The sequence below is a fragment of the Grampus griseus genome (genome assembly GCF_964374135.1).
Source record: "Grampus griseus genome assembly, chromosome: 6".
Classification (NCBI taxonomy): Eukaryota; Metazoa; Chordata; class Mammalia; order Artiodactyla; family Delphinidae; genus Grampus; species Grampus griseus.
The window spans coordinates 27,261,522-27,286,031 of record NC_139000.1 but is presented as its reverse complement, the minus strand read 5'-3'; the positions used below and the strand labels follow the sequence as shown (position 1 = coordinate 27,286,031).

The 24,510-nt window shown below is 41.2% G+C and overlaps 2 protein-coding genes across 4 annotated transcripts in view; both read left to right on the top strand.

The window, feature by feature from the left end:
- The window catches only part of SLC44A1 (solute carrier family 44 member 1), a gene marked incomplete at both ends in the record, with an annotated part of 214,177 nt that extends 197,833 nt beyond the window's left edge, over positions 1 to 16,344 (top strand). For both annotated transcript variants that reach the window (XM_082657024.1, XM_082657025.1), the window contains one exon: positions 14,384 to 16,344. In XM_082657024.1, coding sequence (XP_082513150.1) covers positions 14,384 to 14,398 — 15 coding nt within the window. The remainder of the gene's footprint in view (positions 1 to 14,383) is intronic.
- Positions 16,345 to 22,247: 5,903 nt separating this feature from the next.
- FSD1L (fibronectin type III and SPRY domain containing 1 like) overlaps positions 22,248 to 24,510 on the top strand; it is a 70,299-nt gene continuing 68,036 nt past the window's right edge. For both annotated transcript variants that reach the window (XM_082655974.1, XM_082655972.1), the window contains exon 1: positions 22,248 to 22,431. In XM_082655974.1, coding sequence (XP_082512100.1) covers positions 22,417 to 22,431 — 15 coding nt within the window. In that variant the 5' untranslated portion in view covers positions 22,248 to 22,416. The remainder of the gene's footprint in view (positions 22,432 to 24,510) is intronic.

Below are 24,510 nucleotides of genomic sequence, written 5' to 3'. Positions count from 1 at the left end.
GTATATTCTTTTGTTTTATGGATGGAATGTTCTATAAATATCAATTAAGTCCATCTCGTTTAATGTATCATTTAAAACTTGTGTTTCCTCTTTTATTTTCATTTTGGATGATTTGTCCATTGGTGAAAGTGGAGTGTTAAAGTCCCCTACTATGATTGTGTTACTGTCGATTTCCCCTTTTATGGCTGTTAGCATTTGCCTTATATATTGAGGTGCTCCTATGTTGGGTGCATAAATATTTACAATTGTTATATCTTCTTCTTGGATTGATCCTTTGATCATTATGTAGTGTCCTCTTTGTCTCTTATAATAGTCTTTATTTTGAAGTCTATTTTATCTGATATGAGAATTGCTACTCCAGCTTTCTTTTCGTTTCCATTTGCATGGAATATCTTTTTCCATCCCCTCATTTTCAGTCTGTATGTGTCCCTAGGTCTGAAGTGGGTCTCTTGTAGATGGCATGTATACAGGTCCTCTTTTTGTATCCATTCAGCCTGTCAATGTCTTTTGGTTGGAGTATTTAATCCATTTACATTTAAGGTAGTTATCGATATGTATGTTCCTATTACCATTTTCTAAATTGCTTTGGGTTTGTTATTGTAGGTATTTTCCTTCTCCTGTGTTTCCTGCCTAGAGAAGTTCCTTTAGCATTTGTTGTAAAGCTGTTTTGGTGATGCTGAATTCTCTTAGCTGTTGCTTGTCTGTAAAGGTTTTAATTTCTCCATCGAATCTGAATGAGATACTTGCTGGGTAGAGTAATCTTGGGTGTAGTTTCTTCCCTTTCATCACTTTAAATATGTCCTGCCACTCCCTTCTGGCTTGCAGAGTTTCTGCTGAAAGATCAGCTGTTAACCTTATGGGGATTCTCTTGTATGTTTTTTTCTTTTTCCCTTGCTGCTTGTAATATGTTTTCTTTGTATTTAATTTTTCATAGTTTGATTAATATGTGTCTTTGCATATTTTCTCCTTGGATTTATCCTGTATGGGACTCTCTGTGCTTCCTGGACTTGATTGACTCTTTCCTTTCCCATATTAAGGAAGTTTTCAACTATAATCTCTTCAAATATTTTCTCAGTCCCTTTCTTTTTCTCTTCTTCTTCTGGGACCCCTATAATTCGAATGTTGGTGCGTTTAATATTTTCCCAGAGGTCTCTGAGACTGTCTTCAATTCTTTCCATTCTTTTTTCTTTATTCTGCTCTGCAGTAGTTATTTCCACTATTTTATCTTCCAGGTCACTTATCCATTCTTCTGCCTCAGTTATTCTGCTATTGATTCCTTGTAGAGAATTTTTAATTTCATTTATTGTGTTGTTCACCATTGTTTGTTTGCTCTTTAGTTCTTCTAGATCCTTGTGAAACATTTCTTGTATTTTCTCCATTCTATTTCCAAGATTTTGGATCATCTTTATTGTCATTACTCTGAATTCTTTTTCAGGTAGACTGCCTATTTCCTCTTCATTTGTTTGGTCTGGTGGGTGCTTACCTTGCTCATTCATCTGCCTTGTGTTTCTCTGTCTTCTCATTTTGCTTACCTTATTGTGTTTGGAATCTCCTTTTCACAGGCTGCAGGTTTGTGGTTCCTGTTCTTTTTGGTGTCTGTCCCCAGTGGCTCTAGGCATGCAGGCTTCAGTAGTTGTGCCTCTCAGGCTCAGTAGTTGTGGCTTACAGGCTCTGGAGCACAGGCTCAATAGTTGTGGTGCATGGGCTTAGTTGCTCCGCGGCAATGTGGAATCTTCCTGGACCAGGGATCGAACCCATGTCCCCTGCATTGGCAGCCAGATTCTTAACCACTGTGCCACCAGGGAAGTCCCTAAATTTTTAGATTACTTATAACCCTTTTACTGTAGAGATATATTTGTCACACTGCTGATTAATAGAGATATATTTGTCACACTGCTGATTATTTCCTTAGAATAGACTTCTGGAAATAATAGTACTAGATCAAGAGATGAGGGTACTTTTTTATGAAGGTTCATACATTTTGCCAAATCACTCTCTAGAAAGGTTCTACCACTTTGCATTTGTACTAAAGTGTATGAATGTCCCTGTCTTCCCATACCTGGTGGATACTCATGACATTATTCTCATTCACCTTTGATCAATGTAAAGCAAAAGATGACAGTCCTTGGTTGTTTTCATTTGCCTTTCTTTATTAGCAAATTAAATATTTTGCATTTATTTATCGACCCTTTTATTTCCTCTTCTGTAAATTCTCTATTCATGTCCTTTGCCAATTTTGCTACTGAGATACTACTTTTCTTACTGTTGGATAAAAGATTTTTATATATTAGGACTTTTTCAGTCACATTTATGGAAAATATTTTTCCTTCTGTTTAATTTGTCTTTTAAGATTGTTAGTGATATTTTTACCTGTAAATGATTTAAATTTCATGATAAACAAATTGATAACTAATTTTGTGTTATTTTCTCCTATATTTTTTTCTGTTAAAAGTCTTTTCTTAACCCCCTAAATCCGTAAAATACTTATCTATCTTTTCAATTTTTTTCTTCTTAAAAATAAGGTAAAATTTATGTTCTATTTTTAACAGTTTTATGTCTTTATCTTTTATATATCTTAATAGCTGTAAATAATTTTAGGATATTATACGAAGTGAGGACTGTGGATGGGCTCAAAATGGTGGAGTAGAAGGATATGCATTCACTCCCTCTTGCGAGAGTACAGGAATCATAACTAACTGCTGAACAATCATAGACAGGAAGACACTGGAACTCAAAAAAGATACCCCACAACCAAAGACAAAGGAGAAACCTCAGTGAGATTGTAGGAGGGGCGCAATCACAATAAAATCAAATCCCATAACCACTGGGTGGGTGACTCACAAACTGGAGAACAACTATACCACAGAAGTCCACCCACTGGAGTGAAGGTTCTGAGCCCCACATCAGGCTTCCCAACCTGGAGGTCCGGCAACAGGAGGAGGAATTCCCAGAGAATCAGACTTTGAAAGCTAGCGGGCTTTGACTGCAGGACTTTGACAGGACTGGAGGAAACAGAGACTCCACTCTTGGAGGGCACACACAAAGTAGTGTGCACATCAGGACCCAGGGGGAAAGAGCAAGACCCAACAGGAGACTGAACCAGACCTACCTGCTGGTGTTAGAGGGTCTTCTGCAGAGGTGGGGGGTGGATGTGGCTCACCATGGGGACAAGGACACTGACAGCAGAAGTTCTGGGAAGTACTCCTTGGCATGAGACCTCCCTGAGTCTGCCATTAGCCCCACCAAAATGCCTGGAGCCTCCAGTACTGGGTTGCCTCAGGCCAAACAACCAACAGGGAGGGAACCCACCCCCACACATCAGCAGAAAAGTGGATTAAAGTTTTACTGAGCTCTGTCTACCAGAGCAACACCCAGCTCTACCCACCACCAGTCCCTCCCAGCAGGAAGCTTGCACAAGCCTCTTAGATAGACTCATCCACCAGAGGGCAGACAGCAGAAGCAACTACAATCCTGCAACTTGAGGAACGAAAACCACATTCACAGAAAGATAAACAAAAAGATAAACAAAAAGATAAACAATGGAGGCAAAGATTGAGAAGATGCAAGAAATGCTTAACAAAGACCTAGAAGAATTAAAGAACAAACACCTAGAAGAATTAAAGAACAAACAAACAGAGATGAACAAAACAATAATTGAAATGAAAAATACACTAGGAGGAATCAATAGCAGAATAACTGAGGCAGAAGAATGGATAAGTGACCTGGAAGGCAGAATGGTGGAATTCACTGCCACAGAACTCAATAAAGAAAAAAGAATGAAAAGAAATTAAGACAGCCTAAGAGACCTCTGGGACAACATGAAACACACCAACATTCGCATTATAGGGGTCCCAGAGGAGAAGAGAGAGAGAAAAGACCCAAGAAAATATTTGAAGAGATTATAGTTGAAAACTTCTCTAACCTGGGAAAGGAAATAGCCACCCAAGCCCAAGAAGTGCAGAAAGTCCCAGGCAGGATAAACCCAAGGAGAAACACACCGAGACACATAGTAATCAAGTTGACAAAAATTAAAGACAAAGAAAAATTATTAAAACAACAAGGCAAAAACAACAAATAATATACAAGGGAACTCTCATAAGGTTAACAGCTGATTTTTCAGCAGAAATGCTGTAAGCCAGAAGGGAGTGGTATGATATATTTAAAGGGATGAAAGGGAAGAATCTATAACCAAGATTACTCTGCCCAGCAAGGATCTCATTCAGATTTGATGGAGAAATCAAAAGCTTTACACAAGCAAAAGCTAAGAGAATTCAGCACCACCAAACCAGCTCTACAAAAAATGCTAAAGGAACTTCACTAAATGGGAAACACAAGAGAAGAAAAGGACCTACAAAAATAAACCCAAAACAATTAAGAAAATGGTAATAGGAGCATACATATCGATAATTACCTTAAATGTGAATGGATTAAATGCTCCAACCAAAAGGCACAGGCTCGCTGAATGGATACAAAAACAAGACCCATATGTATGCTGTCTACAAGAGACCCACTTCAGACCTAGGGACACATACAGACTGAAAGTGAGGGGATGGAAAAAGATTCCATGCAAATGGAAAACAAAAGAAAGCTGGAGTAGCAATACTCATATCAGATAAAATAGGCTTTAAAATAAAGAATGTTACAAGAGACAAGGAAGGATACTACATAATGATCAAGGGATCACTCCAAGAAGAAGATATAACAATTGTAAATATTTATGCACCCAACATAGGAGCACCTCAATATATAAGGCAAATGCTAACAGCCATAAAAGGGGAAATCGACAGTAACACAATCATAGTAGGGGACTTTAACACCCCACTTTCACCAGTGGACAGATCATCCAAAATGAAAATAAATAAGGAAATACAAGTTTTAAATGATACATTAAATGAGGTGGACTTAATTGATATTTATAGAACATTCCATCCAAAAACAGCAGAATACACTTTCTTCTCAAGTGCTCATGGAACATTCTCCAGGGTAGATCATATCTTTGGTCACAAATCAAGACTTGGTAAATTTAAGAAAATTGAAATTTTATCAAGTATCAGTGATAGTTTTACTTCTTCTTTCCAATTTGTATTCCTTTTATTTCTTTTTCTTCTCTGCCATGGCTAGGACTTCCAAAACTATGTTGAATAATAGTGGCGAGAGTGGACATCCTTGTCTTGTTCCTGATCTTAGAGGAAATGCTTTCAGTTTTTCACCATTGAGAATGATTGCTGTGGGTTTGTCATATATGGCCTTTATTATGTTCAGGTAGGTTCCCTCTCTGCCTACTTTCTGGAGAGTTTTTATCATAAATGGGTGTTGAATTTTGTCAAAAGCTTTTTCTACATCTATTGAGATGATCATATGGTTTTTATTCTTCAGTTTGTTAATATGGTGTATCACATTGATTAATTTGCGTATATTGAAGAATCCTTGCATCCCTTGGATAAATCCCACTTGATCATGGTGTATGATCCTTTTAATGTGCTGTTGGATTCTGTTTGCTAGTATTTTGTTGAGGATTTTTGCATCTATATTCATCAGCGATAGTGGTCTGTAATTTTCTTTTTTTGTAGTATCTTTGTCTGGTTTTGGTATCAGGGTGATGGTGGCCTCATAGAATGAATTTGGGAGGGTTCCTTCCTCTGCAATTTTTTTGGAAGAGTTTGAGAAGGATGGGTGTTAGCTCTTCTCTAAATGTTTGATAGAATTCACCTGTGAAGCCATCTGGTCCTGGACTTTTGTTTGTTGGAAATTTTTAATCATTTTTCTGTATAATACTTTTTATCCTTTGACATAAAATCTCTTATCAACTGTTTACCATCTGCCAAAAAGGCCTCTGCAATTTTAACTAGAAGACTATTAGGTATATAAATTAATTTGGAGAAAATAATTTTTAAAATAATTCTTCCCATGCAGAACTTTGATTTTATCTCAATTTTGTTTAAATCTTCTTTCGTGTCTCTTTATGTGTCTGTGTTTGTGTGCTTTAACCACAGTTCTTATCATGTGGGCGTAAATAATTTCTTACTAAGGTTTTTTATAGTTCTTTTCTCCTTTTTTATTGAGATATAATTTACATATCATAAAATTTACCATTTTAGTGTACTATTCATGGTTTCAGCATAGTCACAAAGCTGTGCAACCATGTCTATGATCTAACTCCAGAACATTTTTCTCATCCACAAAAGAAAACCCGTGCCTTTTAGCAGTCAATACCTCTTCCCCTCACTCAGCACCAGGGAACCACCAATCTACTTTGTTTCTCTATGGATTTGCCTGTTCTGGATATTTCATGTAAATGGACTCATCCAATATGTAGACCCTTCTGTCTGGCTACTTTCACTTAGCATAATGTTTTAGAGGTTTAACCAAGTTGTAGCACATACCAGCACGTGACTCCTTTTTATGACTGAATAACATTCCATTGTATAACATACCACGTATTGTTTATTCATTCATCCGTTGATGGATAGTTAGGTTGTTCTCACCTTTTAACTCTTATGAATAATGCTGCTATGAACCTTTGTGTATGAGTTTTTGTGTGGATATATGTTTTCAATTATCTTAGGTATATACCTTGGAATGGAATTGCTAGGTCACGTGGTAACTGTGTTTAACTTTTTGAGGAACTGCCAAACCATATTACACAGCAGCTGCACCATTTTACATTCCTGGCAGCTATGTACGAAAGTTCCAGTTTCTCCATCTTTGCCAATATGTCTTATTTTCCATCTTTTTGATTGTAGCCATCCTAGTGGGTGTGAAGTGGTATCTCATTTTGGTTTTGCTTTGCATTTTCCTAATGACTAATGATTTTAAGCACCTTTCCATATATTTATTGGCCGTTTGTATATCTTCTTAAGAGAAATGTCTATTCAGGTGCTTTGCCCATTTTTTAATTGGTTAGTTTGTCTTTTTGTTGTTGAGCATAAAATTTCTTTCCATACTGTGGATACCAGATCCTTATCAGATATCTGATTTGCAAATATTTTCCTCCCACTCTGTGGGTTGTTTTCTTCCCTTTCTTATAGTGTCCTTTAAAGCATAAAAGTGTTTAATTTTGATGAAGTCCAATTATGTATTTTTTCTTTGGTTGCTTGTTCTTTTCTTGTCATATATAAGAAACCATTACCTAGGTTGTAAAGATTTAGTTTTCTTTTCCTTCTGAGAATTTTATAGTTTTAGCTTATATATTTAGATCTTTCATCTATTTTTAGTTAATTTTGTGCACGGTGTAGGGTATGTGTTCAACTTTCTTCTTTTGTATGTGGGTATCCAGTTGTCCCGTCACTCTTTGTTGAAAGACGATTCTTTCCCCATGAAATGGTCTTGGCAGTCTTATCAAGGCCAAAATTAATTGACTATGGATGTATGGGTTTCCTGCTGGACTTGCAGTTCTATTCCATTGGAATTCATGTCTCTGCTGAGTTTTCGATGAATACCGGAGTGAAATGAATACATTTTGTTCTCTAACAAGTACCTGGAGTATAGTTGAACACTGGCCCATGCTTCTTACCTGTTGCCTGGCGTGGGTAAGAGACTGACATCTCCTCTAAGAATGAGGGTCATAAGAGGGACACGCACCTGAAAAGACGGTGGAACTCTAGTCTGCTTAGAGACAAACTGACAAATTAGGCCCAAATTCCAGCCCATATAGTGTGGTTAAAAGAATTTGAAGCCCTGTCAATTTTAGGCAAATATAACTCCATACACTCATCTCAGCATCCTCAAATTCATCTGGTAAATATTTATTGAGCCCCTCCTCTGTACCATGCACGATAAAGCAGCTTTGATTTGAGGCCTTTTATTTCTGGCCTACCTCCAACATAAACTATTTGCAAAGTTACCAAAAACAGTACGTTGACTGTATGAGATTATCATTTTTTGGTCAAAAACAGTTGAATGGTGGCTCTGGTTTGTGAACCATTGATTATAGCCCTTCTCTTTGTCAATAATTAGCTAGTAGGCCAACTGCAGTATCTGCTCAGGCCACTCCTTGTTAAAGGTAATAAAATCTTATCGTTTGTGTATAATAAAATGCTTGTCTTTCGGTTCCACTTTGTTGAAGATGGGGGCACAGGAATATTCAGGATTGCATAAAACATCCAAAATGATATCAGATTATTAACAAGTGATGTATAAAGAAAAGGGCAGAGACAATGATTCCCTGGACCTGGAAGCTTTGTCCGTCTGTCTTTAGAGATCAAAGCTTTGTTGCAGTATGGTCTGCTAGAACAACCAAAGACTGACCCCTCTCTTCCTCTTTGCTGTTGCCAGAGATCCTGTAGTAGCATAATATAGTTTGTGTCTGGTAATGTTTAATCTTGATGACAGCTGGAACAAGAATCATCATCCCGAACCCTGGAGCAAAGATGGTTTTCTGCTCAGCATAAGTTTTATTACAGTAATTAAAGTGAACTCAGAAAGATGGACCAGACTTTTAAATGAAATCATTCCTTTTTAAGTTGTTTAAAATTGAGCCTTCCATTGGACATTATAAAAATCAAAAACTTCTGTTTGTCAAAAGACAGCATTAAAAGAGAAAAGGTAAACCACAGACTGGAAAAATATTTGCAAAATGCACTTAAAAATGGACTCACCTAAAATGTATAAAGAACTTCTGCAAATCAGTAAGATAAAGACAGGTAACCCAAATGGGTAAAAGACTTGAATAGGCACATCACAAAAGAGGATAGTCCAATGTCCAACGAGCATATAAAATGATACTTAACATCTTTAGTTATTGGGGACTTGCAGATTAAAACCACAATGGGATACGACTACCCACCCACCAGAATGGCTAAAATTCAAGGTATTGACTCGATTGTGGAGCAATTGGAACTCTCGTACACTGCTTGTGGGAAAATAAATTAGTACAAGCACACTGGAAACTTGTTTGGCTGTAGGATTAAAGCTAAAAATAGGGCTTCCCTGGTGGCGCAGTGGTTGGGAGTCCACCTGCCGATGCAGGGGACACAGGTTCGTGCCCTGGTCCGGGAAGATCCCACATGCCGTGGAGCGGCTGGGCCCGTGAGCTGTGGCCGCTGAGCCTGCGCGTCCAGAGCCTGTGCTCCGCAATGGGAGAGGGCACAACAGTGAGAGGCCCGCGTACCGCAAAAAAAAAAAAAGCTAAAAATAAATATATGTCCTAAGATATGGCAAGTCCACTCCTGGTTATGTACCCGACAGAAATGCATGCACATGTGCACCAAAAGATGAGTTCAATGATGTTCATGGAAGGATTATTTCTAAGAGCCTCAAACTGGAAACACCTCAAGTTTCCACAACAGTTGAATGGATTAATAGATTGTGGTATATTCATATGATGGCAAACTACACAGAAACGAAAAATAATGAACTACAGCTAACTTGAAACAATATGAATAAATCTCACAGATATAATGTTGAGCAGAAAGCTAGACACAAAAGAATACACACAGTGTGATTTAATGGTTAAATCAAGATTAAGAACAGGCAAAATTAATCTATGGTAAAAGATATCAGAATAGTGGTTACTTTAGAGAGTGTTTTGACTGGAAGGGGTCATGAGGGAGTCTTCTTGGGTGCTGGAAATAGCCTATATGTCAATCTAGATGGTGTTACATGGATACATACATGTGTAAAAATTCATTAGTCATGTAAGATTTGTGCACTTTATTGTATTTAAGTTATAATTAAATTTTTAAAGGTATGCTAAAAAAATTAATTTTTCCAGACACCATCCTCTATTCTGTGAAGTCAGACCCCTTTTCATCCCCAGCAGACAACTAGGAGGGAATCTCTGAAGAGGGTAAAACAGGACGTAGGGTGGCATCAGAAGCAGGGAACCATAGTAAAATTAGGGGGTTAAGTGGAAGTCTACATACTGAAAGTAGAGGACCTGAGGCCTCCTTCCCCCTCTGAGCTCCCAGAAATCTAGCAACCAGGCCTTCACCCACCAAGCATGAGATTGGAAGATTATTCTCTGGGGAATCTGACTAGACCAAGGGAAAATACCTAAAGATGTTGACACCCAGAGTTCTCCAACTAAATGGCCCAGCGAGATGACCCTGTAGTAGAGCTCTTGAATTCCAAAATCTACCCACAAATAAAAAGCTTCCGATTAGTTTTTAGTGCCCCATTCTTTTTTTTTTTAATTGAAGTATAGTTGATTTACAATGTTGTGTTAGTTTCTGGTGTACAGCAAGGTGATTCAGTTATATATATATAGTATATTCTTTTTCAGATTCTTTTCCATTATAGATTATTACAAGATATTGAATATAGTTAGTGCCCCATTCTTAAATAAGAATTACCAGACCCCTGAGGCAAGTCTCTACCATGAAAGACAGAGACCAAAACAAAGAGAAAATAACAACAACAAAATGACTTGGAGGAAACAGACTGTAAGATGCAAGAACACTTTTTAAAAAATTACTAAATTAAGGTACATGATAGAGAAGACTGTATTCATTAAAAAGTTTGGTTATTTAAAAGAGGAAGATTCAGGGAAAAGAGGTTGGGGGAGGAACAGAGGGCGGGAGAGAGGGAGAGAAAGAGAGAAGGGAAGGGGAGAAACATTATATATAGAAAAAGGATCAAGAATCAGAACAACATTGGCTTTCTCAAGAGAGCACTGAGAGCTAATAGAAAATGAAAAGACAATTTCAAAATTCAGAGGGAAAATGATTTCCACTGTAGAACTCTATATACAAACTATGAAATAAATGTGAGGGTAGAATAAAAACATTTCAAATACACAAGGGATTTACATGGAATCATACCAATCATCATCAAAGAAAACTGATCACTCAATGTTGTCTACATACAAAAGAGAAAATCATCATAATAAACTGTTTTTATTTCATGGAGGTAGAGTGAGAAAAATTAACAAGTCAAAAGAAGGCATGATGAAATTTGAAAAATAATAATAATATATGAGTAAAAATTTGAAACCATTTGAATTTACTTTTTATTCAACAAATATGTACTGAGTGTCTACTTTTTGCCAGCATTGTTTTAAACACTGAGGGTACAGAGGTAACGAAAACAGAAGTCTTTGCCCTCATAGAGCACATTAGGGAAATGTTTAAATAATAATTATACATCTGCTTAATGAAATGTTTTGTAACCATTGAAAAATTACATGAATACCAGAAACACAGGAAATGTGTATAAAATAATGCAAGGTGAAAGGAACACATGCCATGGATGAAGACAAAAGGGAAGTAATAAACCTGAAAACAGGTATGTGAGGATGGCAGAATTACAAATTAATTTTTCTTTTTTCAAAATTCCCTTTAATTTTATATTGGGTTTTTTAACAGACAAGGGAAACATCAAAAAATTTTTTAATAAAAGTGATAAAAATCCTATGTTGCCTATTTAAAATTCTATGCCAAGTATTTCATTTGGAAAGCATTGTTGTTACTTTTCAAATATTTTTGTTATCTGAAATCTTTATAGCTATTAGCCCTTAGCAGGATGCTAAAGGATATTGTACTTAAATTCAGTTTCCATCTAAGAAATTTTTCTAGGAAGTGGTATTATCTCTCTTCCTTAAGAGAGAGAATGGGAAATTACCCACTCCTGATGGGAAAAACATGGCCACTTGGTTAAATGTTATCATGAAAGTTTTCTTTCTACTCCAGCTATGCAGAGAAAGATGAGGGTGTTGGAAAGAATGCAGATCAAATCGGTGTCTAGAAAGAGCCATTAAACATTGTCTGTTAATTAGCTCCATGAGCTAATGAGCTCTGTGAGTGGGGTAGGTAGACTCCCTATAACTGATGAGAGAAAAGTCTCTGCCTGTTTAAGGGCAGTTGATACTATAGTTTTCCATACCAGACACTAGTATTCCTGGCCCATGCGGGAATAATACAGTGGTGATGTTTCTGAGGTACTTTCCACAGGTGGTAGTGAAAGCCCATTTTACCACCATGTGTTTGTGTCAAACAAGAGATTTCAGGACTCTCCATGTGAGTTACTGTGTAGAGAATTCCTTTATATTGTATAGGAAGCAAAGCTTTCTTGGACTAGCTAATTTGATGTAGTCTTGGACATGAAATCTGAGAAGACTGTTCTGGGTTCCCAAGGGATCTGACACAAAGAGAAAACTCAGGATAAACGTTCTAATCACGCCTGGAGATGAGTTAGATGCTGTGAGTTTTTTCATGTTCAAGGGTAGTAGGAAAGATATTGCATCAAAGTGTCATATAAAATCTTATTCAGTTAGACTATACACTTTGTTTACATTTGGCTTTTAAAATAATATTCTAAAATTTAAAAATAGGAGGAAAGCTAACTGTAATGTGGTCTCCTGGATGGAATCATGGAATAGAAAAGGACATTAGGGGAAATTAATGACATAAGAATAAAGTATGGGGTTTAGTTAATAACTATGTACCAGTGTGGCTTCATTAATTGTGATAAATGTACCATAGTGATGTAAGATGTTAAAAATAGGGGAAACTGGGTGTGGAGAATATGGAAACTCTTTATCTTTGCAACTTCTCTGTAAACCTAAATCTATTCTAAAATTTAAGTTTATTTAAATTAAAAAATATATAGGAGGAAAGAACTATTATCTCAATCTCAGACAAATCACAATTTTGGCATAAGTCTAGTGCTCAGGCCACATGACTGCAGCTAAGCATCAACCACTATCGGGTATCAGTTGAATCCCAGGTTCTGTTATTTTCAGCGACAGGGAAAAAAGTTGAAACTGCAAACCAAGATACATAAACATCAGAAAATATGGAACTGATAAGACAGCAAAGTTTAGATTTGGGTTGTGGAAAATAGGAAGCCATTGTAATTTCCTGAGTGAGGAGGTGATGTAGTGAGAGTGACAGTTGAGGGATTTATTCTATGAGCAGTTTGCAAAATGGGTTGAAGTTGGGGAGAAGTTGAGGCAGGGGGATCAGTAAAGAGGCGACAACTGGAATGGTAAACAAAAATCTTAAGACTAAAGCCCTAAAATGGAGCTTATGGCAAAGGTTTCAAGCAATGTTATTCTTAGTGCCACATACAACCTGTTTTAGGCACCTGGGGACAAGCAGAGCCTCCTGTGGAGACAGCTGTATCAGACGATCTTAGTTTGCCTGTTTCCATTAGATATTTGAGTCATAGAACCACTTTCCTTGTTCCAGGTCCAGGCTCTCCTGGTGTCTTGTCAAGACTGTACCTTGTCACCTCTGCTTGTCCTATAGCGGCCCAGTGCTTGTTTGATAGTCAAACTTGAGTCAATGCTTCTTTTTATTTTTAACCCATCCTAATGGGTTTTTTTAAAACTTATCTGGAAATGATTTCAAACTTACAGAAAAGCTGCAAGAATAAGAATGGTACACTGGGGCTTCCCTGGTGGTGCAGTGGTTGAGAGTCCGCCTGCCGATGCAGGGGACACGGGTTCGTGCCCGGTCCGGGAAGATCCCACATGCCCCGGAGCGGCTGGGCCCGTGAGCCATGGCCGTTGAGCCTGCGCGTCCGGAGCCTGTGCTCCGCAACGGGAGAGGCCACAACAGTGAGAGGCCCGCGTACCGCAAAAAAAAAAAATGATACACTGAACACCATAGACTCTTGTTACACCTATTGTTAAACGTTTCTCCCTCTCTCTCTGTCTCTCTCTATATATACATATATATATGTATGCACATCTAATATTTTTTAACTACTTGAGAACAATTTGCATACAGCATGGCCCTTTACTCCTAACTACTTCATTGTATATTTCCTAAGAATTAGGATATTCTGTTCCTTGAATTGAACTGAACTACGGGAACACCTGTCATCCTGGTCTGACCTCTCCCACCGCTCAGTCATGGGAGTGAAAAACCCAAAGTTTTATTTGAATTTTGGGTTTGGGTCTTTGACTGTACCACAGAATCAGATTTTTCAGATTAGTTTTGAATTTGATTCATTATGTGTTTGACTCAGTTGTTCAGCTATTCTGAAAACATCTTTGTGAATGAGTAATACTGATACCAAATAATGGCAAACACTAACCTAGTATTCATTACAAAGTGTCAGGCACTGTTCTAAGCACTGTCTACTTAGTAATGCATTTAATCCTCACAAAAACCTTAAAGGAACTTACCATGATTATCTTCATTTTACAATGGGGAAATGTAGGCATAGAAGTTGAATAACTTGCCCAGAAATGAACAACTGATAAGGAGGCAAAATCAGGATGAACCCAGGTTCTCAGATCTTTCTTGTCTGTTAACCTGTGTATATGTGTGTGTGTGTGTGTGTGTGTGTGTGTGTGTGTGTGTGTTTAGCCTTCTTACATTTCACAGTGTCTTCTCTAAAGATGATCCCACACTATTTCTTGTTATTGATTGCTTCTCATTGTGTCGTGTTCCCCTAGGAGAGATGCATTCATTTTCTTGTTGTGTTTATTTTTCAGTTGAGGGGAAGGTGACTGGTCCCATGAGCCCGGGAGAATGAACTCAGAGGAGGCTGTTTACACGAGGTTCTCCCGCTCACCAGCTGTTGAGAGTCTGTGGATGAAGAGCAGGATCTTATTACTTCAATGGAAGCCTGGGACCATGTCCCCAACCACCAGCCCACCAAGAGGATGTGGTACAGTGGGGCTGCCTAATAAATGATTCATCAGAAGCATTTGATACAAATGTGTCTGGCAGCAGCCTCTTCAAATTTATGTTGCCTTCTTATCTAGCCTTGCGTGTGTTTAATGATCCCACTGCCTCTCACTCCAGTGCCAGTACTGACCTGAAGGCTGGATCCACAATGGAATTCTCTTCGTGCAGGCTGGGTCTGTCCTGTTTGACAGCTATTTATAGAGCCCGTGTGGGTTAGTAACTATTTACTGAATGCCAGTTCCATGCCAATTGTTAGGCTGGGTGCTTTACAAACATTTAATCCTCACAAAAACCCTGTGAGGTTGAACCTATTATCTCCATTTTGCCCATGAGCAAATGGAGGCTCAGAGAGGTTGTGCGCTGTGTATAAGGTCACACAGTTGGCAGAGTCAGGGCTCAAATTGAGATGAAGTCCAAAGCCCCTCCACTTTAACACGCCGCTTTGCCCATCACTGCTCCAGAGATCACTAGCCCACCATATCATCACTGGCATTCCTCTCATAAATAGAGGTGGGGATGGCAGTGTATGTGATGGGAAGTGTCTGAAAGGGAGGGTCAGGGAGCTTTAGAGGCACTGAAAAATCACAGAATTATTCTCTAAGAAAAATAACACAATGCTCTTTTAGATCAGAAGTTGATAAACTGTGGCCTATGAGTCAAATCAGCCCCCAACCTCTTTCTGTAAGTTAAGTTTTACGCGAGCACAGCCACACCCAGTCCTTTATGTACTGCCTAAGGCTGCTTCCTCTCCACAATGGCAGAGTTGCATAGCTGTGACAGAGGCCATATGGCTAAAGCCTAAAATATTGACTCTCTGGGCCTTTCTAGAATAAGTTTGCTGACACCTGTTTTAGATGACTTAGGAAGAGAACCAATAGTTTTTATTAAGGCCAATTAATTATTTTTTTCATTTGACTGAGAAAACGACTTAAAGATTCGTACTGCTAAGACCGTCACTGGTGGTGGTGGAGTGGGGCACGGGGGTGGGGCTGTAGGGATCCAACCAGCGGAGGTTAAGGGACAGGGAGGAGAAGGGGGAAGTCTGGGCCTCTGGGTCCCCACTCAGCTCCTCCCCCCAGACGCATCCCACTCATGTCCTTCCGATTTCCCCTGCCAAATCAAGTCTCCTAAAATAACTGCTCATAAACTTGTAAGTGGCTTCCCACTTACAAAATGCTCAAATTCCAACACCCCAGCTGGGAATATAGAGACCAAAACAATCTGACCCCTATGAATCTCTCTCTCCACCCGTCTTATTCTTTTTTTTAATCACGAGGAAGTCACGCCAAGTTTGGGTTTATATTTCAAAGCCAATGTACTTGTCTTTGATTCACTTTTATGTAAGCAGAAAAGTAAACATATAATAGTTGTAGGCGATAATAGGAAACCAGGCTGAGCTTTCTTATATATGATGTATTGATTCTTCACCTAAGCTAAAAGTTATATAAACAGGGACTTCCCTGGCGGTCCAGTAGTTAAGACTCCGTGTTTCCACTGCAGGGGACCCAGGTTCGATCCCTGGTGGGGGAACTAGGATCCCATATGCCCAGCAGCGCAACAAAAACAAAAAGTTATAAACAAAAGAGAAGTTTATAAATGTTTCAGTTACCAGAAGTCACTCTCCAATTGTGTTTAGAAAAAAACTATTCCAGCTAAGGTTTTTGTTTTGTTTTTAAATTGTATTATCATAAGCTCTCTCCCACGTTGCTGTGTATTTTTCATAAAGATAATTTTTCATGGCTGAGAATATTTCATCTCCTATATGTTCCAGAATTTTCCTAATACTGCCCGGGTATTTGGACATTAAAGGTTGCTGTTTTCATTTGTTTCAACTCCTATCTCTATTGCCTCTAGTTATTCTTCTCCTTCTTTTTCACCTTTGCTCAGACTGTTTTCTTGGCTTGGGAAGGATCCTGTTGTCCTTTCCCGTCTGCTTAAGTCCTGTCACCTTCCCCCTTCAATCTCCGATTGCTAGGAGAGAGTTCAGATTGACCTTTAGAATGACGGATTTCAAGAGACTTCCCTAGAAGGTGCTGACATGGTACCATCTGAACTTGACTGCAATGGCACTGCAGTATCAAAGGGCTCAGAAACCATTATTTCCTGGTGCTGTACTCAAGAATGGTTTATTTTAGAAAAGAATAATAGATAGCGGACACATACTATGTACTTTCCATATGTCAGGCATTATCGTAAGCACTGTATATACATTGTCATTTATCTTCCCGACAACCCTTTCAAGTGGGTCCTGTTAATACTCTCATTGTACAAATGAGAATATTGAGGTACAGAGAGGTTAAGAAATCACCCAAGGCCACACCACTGATAAGTGGGAGACTTGGCATTTGAATTCAGACAGTCTGGTGTCAGAGTCCTGGAGCTTAGCCAGTGAAATAGAACTCACAACGGCCCTTCCTCTCCCTAGTCTCAACCACGCAGCCTCAATCGGGCCCATACCATCTTCAGAGTATATGCAGAGGGCCTCAGAGGGGCTGCTGAGCAATGTTCTTACTAGGAACAGTGAGCCTGTTCCTCTGTGTTGGAGAGACCTGGCTGGGGGCCAGCATCCTTTCACACAGAGGAGCTCAAGAGGCAGATGAATTTGCTGCGTCCTTGGTCATTCTCTGAACATGATGAATCCAGGGGCATTTCCAGAGCCAAGGTAGGATGTGATGGAAACACCTGTGTCTTCCAGACCTCACTTATCTCAGTGTCCCAGGGACCTAGCATAAAAGCAGGCCATCATTCATGGAGAAGGGACTGTGACATAGTAACATCATAATGGCTACAGTTTAGTTAACTGCCCCTCTCATGCTCTCTCCCAGGAAAAGTGGGACCTCTTGTGATGGATCTTATGAGAGTGAGGGTGGGGAGAAGAGATTCAGAGTGCATTCCAAAGGTGAGTACAATTGCAAAGCTGAGTCAGAAAGGGAATGCATAGTAACTGGCCTCTAGTTTGAAGAATGAGAGAACCTCAGGGTTTGGAAAGATGTTAAAGGTTATCTCTGCCAGTTATTTTCCAGTGCCTGATCCCCTTAAAACAGCTCTGACAAGGAAATGCCCAGCCCTCTGTTTGGATACCTCCACTGATGGGGACCTTCCAACCAAACAAAAATCCATCCCAGCTCGGTACGGTTCTCTTAGAAAATTGGACTTTTTGTTGAGTGGAAATCTATCTTCCTGTAGCTTCCACCAAATCAGGTCTAACTCTTATCTGGGGGAGGCTAGAGGACAAGCCAGATTCCTCCTCCACACAACAGCCCTAGAGAGATTTGAAGCCTAAATGACTGTGTCCTCCCTGAGTTTTTCCTCTCCAGGCTAAATACTCACAGGTGCTTTAATTGTGTCTCTTCTCACATGGTTTCCAGGCCCTTTGTCAGATTTGTGTCCACTGACTGCTTCCCGCTTTGCTTAGAGCTCTCCAAGTATGGAGTTAGAGCACAAGCTCACGTCAGACCAGAACCATCCCTTCCCTCCTATGAGAACTTATAGGATCAGAAATTAGTACTCCAAGTTCCAAGGGGTTCCAGGGATTTTGGGTGAATTTATTTTTGGTCAGAAGGGGGCAGGAAAAAAAAGAATGAGTTAGATTTCTGTGGTTAGGAAGAGATGATAATAGATAATATTTTTTGAATGCTTATTACATGCCAGACACTGTGCTTAACACTTAATATGAATTCTCTCATTTAATCCACTCAACCACCCTTACAGGTGGTACTGTTATGATGCCCATTTCACAGCTGAAGAAACTGAGGCTTAGAGAAGCTCAGGGTTTTCTGAGGCTATGTAGTGTATGCCAAGACTCAGGCCAGATATTAACAGGGAGCAATGGGTGAAGATTTGGCTTCAACAAAGAGCTGCATCTGGCCAGTGATTATGTTTCAGAAAAGCCAGGTATGACAGTGAAAACTGGTTAGGGGTGAGAATAGGACTTCTAAGACCTCAGAGATCAAGGAGCAGAAAGCCATGCCATGGTGGCACAGAAGGATATGATGTACAAGGCAGTAATAACAGTAACCGCTACCATTTGTTAAATGTGTCTAAATCAGGCATTTTGCATACATAATCTCCTTTAATCCTCACAACAACCCTAACTGGGAATTACTACCACTATGATCGCTATGTTACAGATAAGGAAATTGAGGCTTATTGAGGTTAAATGACTCACTGAAGGCTACACAGCTGGTAAGTAGCAGTGGCAGGATTAAAATTCAGATGGCTGGGGCTTCCCTGGTGGCGCAGTGGTTGGGAGGCCGCCTGCCGATGCAGCGGACACGGGTTCGTAACCCGGTCCGGGAGGATCCCACATGCTGTGGAGCGGCTGGGCCCGTGAGCCATGGCCGCTGAGCCTGCGCGTCCAGAGCCTGTGCTCTGCAGTGGGAGAGGCCACGGCAGTGAGAGGCCCGCGTACCACCAAAAAAAAAAAAAAGAAAGAAAAAAATTCAGATGGCTGACTCCAGGGCGATGGCCCTATACCAAAGGGAAAGACTGTTGGCAAGAAACTTAAGGGAAGAAATTTTCTCTCCCAAGAGATGGGGGATCCCAGAACTTATGAGGGAACGCAGGGCTGCAGGCGATGCCTGGCAAGAGAGAACAGGAAACCTGGTTCTGGAAGAGACAATTTTGCCAGACTCTTTAAATCAGCAGTGCCAAGCCTGAGGCTATCCTAAATTGGGATTTAGTCAGAAAGGCAGTCCTGAAGGCCGAGGAACCTCATTCAAATAAATATCTATGACCAGATATGCTATCTCAGAATCAGAAACCTGTGTTGAAAAGTCATCTGTTTCTGTGCTTCTGTAGTTCCCTTTTCCCTTTTTTTTTTTTTTAAAACAATTTGCTTTCTCTCAGTTCAGTGGCGACCAAACTTTAGTGTGCGTCAGAATCACCTGGAGGACTTGGAAAAACATTGATTACTGTACCCCCCTCCCACCCCCTGGAGATTCTGATTTAGTAAGTCTGGGGATGAAGCCTGAGAATTTGTACTACTAACAAGTTACCAGGTGCTGCTGATTCAGCTGGTCTGGGGATTACATTTGAGAACAAGGGCTTTGGTTTATTAGAAAAGCTATTTTTGAAAATTTCTAAACTGACTTGGCTGTGAAGAGGCAAAGGACTTGCCCATAGGCCAGAAGCAATGGGAGTGGGTCAGGCAGCAGACTTAGTGCCCAGCTAGGTGAGTGCCTGCTGTATGGGCCGGGGAAGACAGAAGTCACAGCTAGAAGACACTAGCTGTTTACAGATGAGAATGAGGGAAACCAGAAGGCCCGGGAAGCTGGGCAGGGAGCCAGACTGGCCAGAGGAGACAGAGATCTGGCGAGAGCAGAAGTCAAATGGGGTAGCACTCTTGTCAAAAGCTGCAGGTTCTTGGCTGGGCTGCAGGGAAAGAACTAGGGGAGCGGGGAGGCAAGGGGCCAGGGGTGAGCTCCTGGGATGTGGCCTGGGACAGAATCTGGAGATCGCATTTCAGCTGTTGACTCACTGTCTCCAAAGCCTCTTTCTGCCTCCTTCGGGGGTTAAGCCCATCAGTCACAGAGTGCCCAGGAGTTACCCCCTGACAGTAGTGAGGTAAAGTCCTTGCAGCAAGAGAACTGGGGACAGTGCTAAATGCTGTTTCTTCTTCACTGGGTCGTGCAGTGGCAGGCAGGTGCAGGGCTGGGGAGCTCACAGCAGGGTGGTTTGACTTCTGATGTTCTCCAGTCCCGAGGCTGCATTTCTCCCTCAAGGGAAACTGACTCAGCTGCAGTGCGCGTGCACTGCGGAGAATGGCCTGCGTGGCTGCAGCGGCAGGCTAGTCGCTGAGTGCCTGGCTGCTCTCATCTCTCCTCATGGAACTGGGGCAGCTTGGAGAGGAGGCTCCTTTCCCTTGACACCAAGAAAAGGAGCATCTCTCTGCAAGACTGCATGCCACTACTTTCAGACGCAGGAGGAAAATTGTGCACATAGGCCCTGGACCCTGACCTTCAAAAACAACCCACCCGGCCTGAACTAGTTTTTCCTTTTGTTCCCTTCAACCCCTTTCTTGTACATGTCTGTCCAGTTTAAAAAGGATTTACTGAATGCATACTAGATGGCAGGCCCTGTGCTGGCGATACAGATATGGGTAAAAGAAATTTCGACCCACAAGTATAGTCAGGGAGACACATCTACAGAGATAATTACAGCCTTGTAGGATAAATGCTGTTTCTTAAACATAGAGACCATGCCCTCTCAGGACCTTTGTATTTGCTGTTTCTTCTGTCTAGAATGCTTTTCTCCAGATGTTTGTATAGTTATTCTCTCACTCTCAGGAGTGACCCGAGAGAGGCCTTCCCTGACTCTCCTACCGAACATGAAGCCCACACAATTCTCTGATTCCATTTATCCCATGTAATTTTTCCCTGTAAAACGTCTAAACTCCTTACATTAGAGATGTAATGTAAGGAGGCATTTTATATACATATAAGGCATTTTACATACATACATATATATATATGTATGTAAAATGCCTTGTCACTGCTGATTCTCAGTCTGTGGAATTGGTACCTGATAGGTACTCAATATATTTTTCCCTTTTGTTCATTCACAATGAGTGATTGCCCAGTTGAACTTTTCTGAACCTCTGCAATCATCGAAATGGAAGATGAGGCCTGTCCACTTGGGGAAGAACATTTTGAATCGTACCTTCCCAAGCTTTCTAGTCTCTATTGTCCCCTTAGTCCAGACTGAGCAGGTTCTAGCTTCCCACCAATAACTATAATTACTGAGCATTAACTATGTACTGGGCACTTCCAAAACGTTATTTTTTTCTTTAATTTTTTATTTTTTGCGGTACGCGGGCCTCTCACTGTTGCGGCCTCTCCCATTGCGGAGCACAGGCTCCGGACGCGCAGGACCAAGCGGTCATGGGTCACGGGCCCAGCCGCTCCGCGGCACGTGGGATCTTCCCGGACCGGGGCGCGAACCCGTGTCCTCTGCATCGGCAGGCGGACCCTCAACCACTACGCCACCAGGGAAGTCCCCAATACGTTATTTAATCTTCATAATGCTCTGCAAAGTCAGAATTATTTATTTTACCAAAGATGAAACAGGCTCTGGGAGAGTAGTTGCTCAAAGTCACAGCGAGCAAGGTTCCCAGGGGGCTCTCTGGTAAAGGTCTACCAGACTCCACAGTCTACCCAAGTTTCTGTCTCGTTCCTACAGGCTTTCCCCATGTTTCCACTACATCGCCCTCCCAGCCATTTCCTTCCCACTGGACCGCTGGGCCTGTCAGCCTGGCTGCTTCTCCAAGGGCTAGCATAAGGAGGTGCTTCAGATGCTTGCAGGATGGAGAAGAGGCTGATCTATCTCCAGGGCTGGAGCTTTCCTTCCCCTGCCCTCCCCACGGACCCGGCTGCTGGATGCCCAGTGGTCCATTCCAAAGCCAGCAGCAATCGCGCGCGCTGGAGGAAAAAGGATGGGGGAAGGAGGGCGAGGCTTCTTCAAACGACCGGCGGGACCGAGGGGCGAGCACGCCTCTCTCTCTGCCGCTCCGTCGCTGCACCGGGTAACCAGCACCCCCCTTCCACCCCTCCCCATCTCTTCTCGCAGCAGGGCGCGTGCGCAAGGCGCTCCTCGCCCCCTCCCTTCCGCGGGCCGCCCTTTCACCCTGGCAACGGCGGCGCGACTGCGGCGCGCGCGGGGCTGGGCGCGGACGGGGCGCGGCCGGGCGGCGCCGCTGAGGTCTGAGGCTGAGGCAGAGGCGGCGGTGGCTCAGCAGAGCAGCGGCCCCGGGTAGCCGTGTTGGCGTGTCCGACCTCCCTCCGTCTCCTCGCAAGGTTCTTCGACGCGGTTTTGGGTCTAGCGGACACAGCCCCTGGCCATGGACTCTCAGAAAGTAAGCGCGGGCGCTGGGCCGCCGAGGCTGGGCAGAGCTCCCCGGCCGGGTGGGCGGTGGGCGAGCGGGGCTGGCCAGGCCAGCCTGAGGCTGGGCTATGGCCGCGGAGGGCGAGGCCGCCAGGCCGCTTTGCTCTTTCCCAGGAGCAAAGCGGCGCCCGCCGGGCTGCGGGGACCGCGCCCCGTGACCCTGGACAGCTTCTGCCCTGTACTTGGTCCTGGGTCCTGGTCCCTGGCTCCTGAGGGGATAGCGGGAGCCGCCCCCAGGTTTTCATCAGTTTTTGCAACGGTCTGGGCCCTCTTTGATTCTCGCAGTCTCACGGTGAGCTAGTGAGGGTTTATCCATCCTTAGCAGAAGAGGAAGTCAAGGCACATGGGGGTCTACCGGCTGACGCCGAAGCTGGCCCCTCTCCTCGACCCAGTCTTCTCCTATCTTGGCAAAATCTGTGCCTCTTTAGGTCGGGAACCAGATCTCCTTAGTACCGCCCCCCGCCCAGCCTTGTCCACCGCCCCAGCCCTCCTCGGGACTAGTTCACTAGCACGTCTTGGTGTTTAGTGTTGGTTGAATTGAGAGAAAAGACTGACAGTTGTCAGAGCAGCGGTCCCACCCTCTGACCAGTTCAGTGCTGCTGGTCAGTTACCTTAATGGTTGTTTTGGCATGTTTTATACTTTCTGAACAAGTTAAAGAAAGGGTATACAGAACTAGCCGTTTTTATTAACCAATATATATATATATTTAGAGAACATAGCCAACGTTTGAATACAATTAGAAGTGTTATTAATATTTAGTTATAATCCCTATATAAAAATCAACCACGGTGCTCTCTTTGTTAGATTATAGTAATTGAAATATAGTGCAGTATAATAAGAAGGAACACAGTGTTACTAATAATGTAGCAGGGAAAAACAAGGGCATGTCCAAGAGGCCATTCTTTTCTATTATTAGATAGAAAGTACTGGAAAAAACGTTAGAACCTTGTTTTCTATAATTTTGCCTGGATTCACTTCCTTGAGCACTGGGGGCATGAGAGAATAGTGTAGTGATGTGTTTAGCGTTAACTATTACAGTATTTAACAAAAGTCATATGATTTCATTGTATGTGTGCATCTTGAAACTCAGGTATATTCAATTTTTTAATTTTCATGACTATTAGTAAGACATTTTTTAAAAATTACATTTTGTGTGTTTTGAATTTGTAAAACATTTCAAAGCTTATTTAACTTTTTAAATAAAACTCATGTGATATCTGAGTGGACATTAGTTCAGAGCAAACGGAAGGGCAAAGACTTGGAGTCCAGAGACTCGGGTTCCATGCTGCTATATGTAGCTTTGTGATATGGAGCAAATCACTTAACTGTGATTAATCAATTTCCTCATTTATATAGTGGAAATGAGAATATTTTACAGTTACTGTAAAAAGCAGGTAATATAATTAAGTATGAATTATGTACTTTAAAGTACAGTGCTTTAAAGTTTACAAAGAATAAGTACTAAAATACTCTGTGTGCTGTAAAACATAATTTTAAAAAGTATTTTAATGTGGCTCCTCTTATTTTGCCAGGGCATGCATTGTCTCTCATTTTAATGAGGACTCGAGTTGGAGTGAGTCCTGCAAGGTCATACCACTAGCCATGCATAAGGCTAAGATCTGAACTTGGTTTCATTCCAAATGTTGTATTTGAGTACCTACACGTACTGTGTACAGTTTTACCAGAGGTAGAGAAGAATTAGCTGTTCTTTCTTACTGGTACTAATGTATCTTAGATAAGTTAGAGAATCAACTTCTCAATATTAGAAAATATGTTGAATTTCATTGATAGTATTAAATAATATTTCTAATAAAAAACGCTTTGTTTTGTAGCTTAAAATAAGCATCATGTGTTGATGCTTATAACCAATTCAGTGCTCTGAATTTGAGCATTCTTTTCTCATGAATTACTGCAGATTCAATTATATACCTCAACTAATAATGAACTGAGCTGGTTATGTATTTCTCTTGAAATAAAACAGTAGTAGTACACCCCTGGCATGATTTTTCTTTTCTATTATAGAATGTTACAACGAAAATAATAGCAGGG